The 6,000-nt window shown below is 33.9% G+C and overlaps 1 protein-coding gene across 1 annotated transcript; it reads right to left on the bottom strand.

Moving 5' to 3' along the window:
- Window positions 1-729: 729 nt before the first annotated feature.
- Window positions 730-3,766, bottom strand: LOC118347649. Its single transcript, XM_035687656.1, has 2 exons — window positions 1,767-3,766; window positions 730-769 (listed from the first exon to the last, which is right to left on the bottom strand). The coding sequence occupies exons 1-2, from the start codon at window positions 3,764-3,766 to the stop codon at window positions 730-732; spliced, it is 2,040 nt and encodes a 679-aa protein (XP_035543549.1).
- Window positions 3,767-6,000: the final 2,234 nt, after the last annotated feature.

Raw genomic sequence — 6,000 nt, 5'->3', positions numbered from 1 at the left:
TTATAAAGAAAAGATATTTGTTAGTAGATAATAACATTCTATTTTTAATAAATGTTGATATTATAAGTTGTGTGATATACCATTGTATGAACCAACTTTTATACGTGTTGCGAGTAGAGTTGGCTTAGCTTCAATAATATCAGAGATTGTTCGGCATTCACCATCCACAAATCGACTCCACATAGTCAACCATATGGGCATTAGGCTGTAAATTTTAGGAGAAAATATTTAAAAGTGTAGCATGATGAAATAGTATTGAAAATAAGTTAATTAAAGAATTTATAAATATCACATATATAGTTGAGAAATCTTTTTTACCTCTGGTCGATAACATATATTTCTTGAATTTTTGTTGGCCCATGTTTTGAGGTAATTTCTCTAGGAGGTTTCATGTATATTGCGATCGCCAGAATAGCTGTCCAATTATGTAAAAAAAAAATTGTGAAAACTGAATAAGAATATCAAGATGTACGTTAAATATATCGATGTGATATTTACCTATTTCAGTTCCAGTGTCTTTGTACTCATGCAGATTGGTGAATGGGATAATATCATATTCTGGTGGTTGTAATTCCACTTCGTTATCTTGAATGTTTTCGATGATTGTTCTTGAATTTAAGATCCACTGGTATTCATGCGCTTCAATTCTATGCCTGGGATCTAAAGGCTTAACATAAGCATTACTGATGTAGTAAGACCGGAAGATGTGCAACATGTCATTACGTATGTCTATATCTTTGCCGAAAATTGTTGCTTGTAGTCGGTTGCCCTGCATAATATTGTATAAATGAATAGTTATTTCTATTCTATTGATTGTAAAATAGTATTTATTAAATATATATAAGATTTAATCTGTGAATATAGTTAGAATGAATCTATGCTGTAAGGGGAAAACATATTTATTTTGGATATATCATGTGAAGGAATATAATATAAATATTAAGTATATTTTTGCAAGAATGATAATGATATCAATGTGTTACCTCAGGGTCTATCAATGTCAGATTTTGATATTTTGTCGGTGAATGTTGTGCAGTACGTTTGGGAGATTTGTCTGACACAATCATCTTGATGCTCCAATTTTTTGTACTTGGAGTAATGTCTTTGATTGAGGTATAGATAGTCCGCATGTTGAAGCCTACTTATAAATGAAGAGAAAAAAAATATTAGTTTAAACAATTGAATTTAAATAAGACAATTTCAATAATAGAAAAACAAGAAGTTCTGAAAATTACATAATGGAAAAACAAATTGTATTTAATTGAGAGGTATATATTGAAATTTGATTACTTACAGAAGTTTATGATGGATATGCTAGTGTTAATAATTCTTTATAAACAATATTATTTGTTTCAGCTTCTTCACAATCTTGAGTTGATACTGGTCTTATAAGAACCTTTACTGAAGCAGAAGTCTTGGCTCTTGATAGTGCTACATAGAGTTGGCCATGACAAAATACAGGTTGAGGCAAGTATACACCAACAAAATCTAATGTCTGTCCTTGTGCTTTATTTATTGTCATTGCAAAACTTAATCTGATAGGAAATTGTGTTCTTTTGAATGGAAAACCACTATTGTCATCTGCATTTGGCAAGAAAGGAATTCTTGGTATGAAAACTCTTTTTCCGTTGTGGTGACCAACTGCAATTTCAGCATCAATGATATTTCGTTCAAAGTTGCGACAAATAAGACGTGTTCCATTGCATAAACCTTCTGAAGGATTGACATTTCTGAGTAACATGATAGGACAATTTTTTTTTAGTAACAGCTCATGAGGTGGAAGTCCATTTGGTGTCAATGTATTTAAAAAATCCTCCATGATTCCTTGTTCTGATGTATCAATCGTTTCATCGAAACTATAGTATTGTGTAACTGTACCAGGAAATCTTTGAATAAGTATTGTATTTATCTCATCGACAGAGTTGTTCTTTGGTGTCAAGATAGCTCGATTTGTCATTTCGGATAAATTTTCTGAATAGCTGCCAATATCTTGGAAGACTGCATCGATCAGATCATCTAAAGACTCCACATCATTTTTGTAAGGAATGAGCATTTCATTGGGAATTTTGATCTTATTCTCAATTGTGATTGGTGTTGTTCCATTTCCGACCTGAAGTAAATAATTTGAGAAGTTTGGATCGAATCTTGCTCGCATATTCTCACTCAACCTAATCTTAGTTAAAGTAGACCACAAATATGACGATGCTAAACTGGCATTAACTTCTTCTTGTCTTGTGCCTTTCCGAATCACAGGTAAGACTTGACGAAAATCTCCACCGAATACGATAATTTTTCCACCAAATGGTAATCTTGAATCAGTTATGTCTCGTAACATTTTATCCAATGCTTGCATACATTCTTTTCTAGACATAGGTGCTTCATCCCATATGATTAGCTTTGCAAGACGTAACAATTTGGCAAGAGCACTTTGTTTGCTTACACAACAAGTACTATTTTTGTCAAGATCTAATGGAATTTTGAAGCGTGAATGGGCTGTTCGACCTCCAGGTAAAATAGATGCAGCAACACCAGACGATGCAGTTGCAAGAGCAATTAAGTTTCTTGATCTTACTGTAGCGAGAAGTGCTTTATATAAGAATGTTTTCCCTGTTCCGCCCGGACCATCAATAAAAAATGCAGCAGATTCATTTAGAAGGACTTTCTGCAAAATTGATTCATATGCGTGTTGTTGTTCAGAATTAAGACTCATCGAAGCCATAAGATCTTCTTCTGGTATTGAAACTGCAAATTCATCATTTATTTCTCTAGCTTCAGTTTCGTTCTGATCAAAAGAGACATCATGTTCTATTAAGTGAAACATGTTTATGTCTTTTCCCATCGATTCAAGTGTAGAAGAGATGCTTCGTAAGACTTTTGTCCTAATATCTGCTGATGTTGCAACACTTGTTTGGAAATCACTTGACATATCTTGTTCAAAATATTCCCAAAGTTCTCTAGGATTTGTTGGATTACAGTATACTAAAATTGTTGCAAATAGCCGTCTTAAACTGTGTGGTATTTGGTATAAGGAAGCCTCTTGCATACAATCTTGCAAACTGGTATCTCTTTGTAACAAACCATGTAATGTAGCTGCTTCACGAAAGGTTGGTGCAGTGACATTGCCAACTGTTTTGATGTGGTCAAATGATAAAGGGCCTCTTATATGATTTAACAATATCCGTAAGTAATACCTTTCACCTTCGAATGGACTTGCTGTAACAATGCGGCCTATAACAGTTTTCTTCTTTCTTGGAGTCCATATTTTGTGTTGTTGGTTCCAAACAAAAGCTTCAGGAAATTCTTTGTACAGTAGTTTTCGTGCATTTTCATTAGTTTGATTTGTTGAAAAGAATTCAGTCAACATTGATTTTGCCGTAAAATCAGATCTCAGAACATTGTTAAGGTTGTCATGTGCATGAAAAGCTACCAGATGTTGATCTTCAAGATGTAGATGTAAACTGTAAACTGATGGATGCATTTCATTAAGAATAAAACCGTATATTCTCCACATAGCTTCTGGTGGAGCGATCCATCTGGCTGATTGAAATTGTTGGATTTCATCTATATCTTGGATGTTTTGTCCAGGAATCAAGTTGAAAGCAACACGATCATGACCTTTATAAATGTACTTATAAAGGTATTTGACTGCTTTGATTGTTGAGCAAATTTCTACATTCAAGTGACAATCAAATTTTGCGAGGAGATATGGATTATGTGGAACAACCCAACGGTTATCTAAATCTGTACCTCTGACTTTGACAGTCATTCCATTATCACAACGTTTGTACTGTGGAAAACAATCGATTCCAACGGTTGTGTTAGGTACAAAACCTTTTGGAAAGTGGTTTTTACAACTGCCATTTGCTTTCATACACACATTGTTCGGATTCAGTACTCCACAGGGGCCATGCATCATATGTCTTTTTACTGTCTTGTGCAAATGTAGATTTTTTTCTCTGTCAGGTATTTCTGCTGATACAATTTCATCAAAAGATTCTGGAGTATAGATTTTCCAATCTCTTTGTAGTATGATCAAGAAATGTGCATGTGGTAGTCCTCTTTTTTGATGTTCAATGACGTATACGTATGCTGAAACTTTCCCAAATATCTCCCGTTTGAATAATTCATCCTTCAGTTCTTCTAATTTTGCTCTAAAGATACGTGCAATCAAATCAGGACGATTTTGTGCTTCTTCTTGTGGACCCAATTCATCTAAAATTTCTTTCCAACTTGGGTTGCATGTCATGGTTAAAAAGATGTCCGGTTTTCCAAAGCGTTGGACTAAAGCCATTGCTTCCATATATTTCTTACGCATATCTCTTGGACCTCCAATAAAAGAAGAAGGCAGAATGATGCGTTTACCAACTTTAGAAGCATTGCTTTGTCCAATTGATAGACTGTCAACAATTCCTTGATATACTTCAGATCGAATCTCTTGTTGCTTATTACGAAAATAATCCAATCTTGACGTCTCAATTTTTACGTACATATCAACAACAAACTGCTGTAGTAAACGGCCCGAGAATAGTAAAATAGATTTTGTATTTTTCCTAATTTGAAGTTTGTAGCAATAGTACTCGCGACATGAGACAACCTGTTGTTTTCTGTTTTTTTTCAGCACTGTAAGATAATAAATTTAATAAATTAGAAATGTAACATTGTTATATTAGAACAATTAAAAGTTAAAAGAAGAATTATTATTTTAACCTTCTTGTTCCTTTATAAGCAGTTGTTCTGCTGATACTGATTGTTGAGGGTCGACTGATGCTCTTGTTACTTGTTGTGGTAGTCTATCACCTTTCTTTATTCTTAATATTCCTTGGTGCCAACCAGTATCACCAAAAGGAAATAACAATGGATACTGCAGTGGATCATAACAGCCAAAATAGTATTGGACTATATGACTTCCACCTGCATGATTGAATACCACAATATTTCGTCCTCTCAAATGTTTTGAATCATCATCTTCAATCCAAATAACTGCTACTTGAGAAGCTGACGGAGTGTTAAAAACACGCTGATCCAAACCCACATCTGATCTGATATGAATTTTGTGATTTTCCAAATTGGGCAGATCTCCAAGAGTTCGAAAGAATGTTGAGTATGGATTAACATGAAGAATATCCATAAGTTGAGCAACAGTTGATGAATCCAATCTTCCAATGTCATAAATACGATTGTCCAATTCATGTTCGGTATCATAAAAATATAATTGTAGATATGAAGGATGTCCATCCAAAGGAGTCAAATCATTAATATAATGATAGATTTGACCTTGAGCTCGAAATGTGTAAATACCTTTGTTCCTTCTACACAAATCTCTATCAAATTTAACTCCAAATGATGTGAAAGCAAATTTGTTATTGTATGTGCGAACATACGTAAGAAAGTTGGTTGATTCAACTGTGTTGGAAGTAAACAAATGGTAAAGTTGTTCTGGAACATCATTTGTAGTTAAAGAGATTGTTCCATCGGCACAACAAAAACCTTTTGTTTCATGTTGAAATCTTTTTGCTTCACAAAATTTACAGAATGGTACTGATGGTAAGAGAGTTGCCTCAAATGGCACTGTTTGTAATATTTTCCTATGACCAGCTGATTGTTGATGTTGATTTCCTATGGAAGAAAGATGAATCATAAAAGTGAGGTAAATGTTTAAAGTTGCTATAGTTTCAAATGGTGGTATCATTGAATGAAGTTGTATATAAGAAAGGAAAAGAAGGAAAAGAAATACGATTTAATTTTATACATCTTTCTTACCCCGAAATAGAGATTTTGTTGATGTAATTTCAACTGTGTTTATTTCCTGATAGAGTGCTCCAGAACTACCAATATTAGAGCTATAATCGAATTGTTCAACGGAGGATATATCACTGGTTCCAGCTCCGGCACGAAAAGTGCGTTGTCTTTTTGTACAATATGGCCTGACTTCTTCATTATTGTGTACGGATTCTATATGATCTCCCAACACATTTGTTTCGTCCTCAACGATTGGTTGGG

Source organism: Juglans regia, chromosome 2 (assembly GCF_001411555.2).
Source record: "Juglans regia cultivar Chandler chromosome 2, Walnut 2.0, whole genome shotgun sequence".
Taxonomy (NCBI): Eukaryota; Viridiplantae; Streptophyta; class Magnoliopsida; order Fagales; family Juglandaceae; genus Juglans; species Juglans regia.
This window is presented reverse-complemented; position numbering and strand designations above follow the sequence as displayed.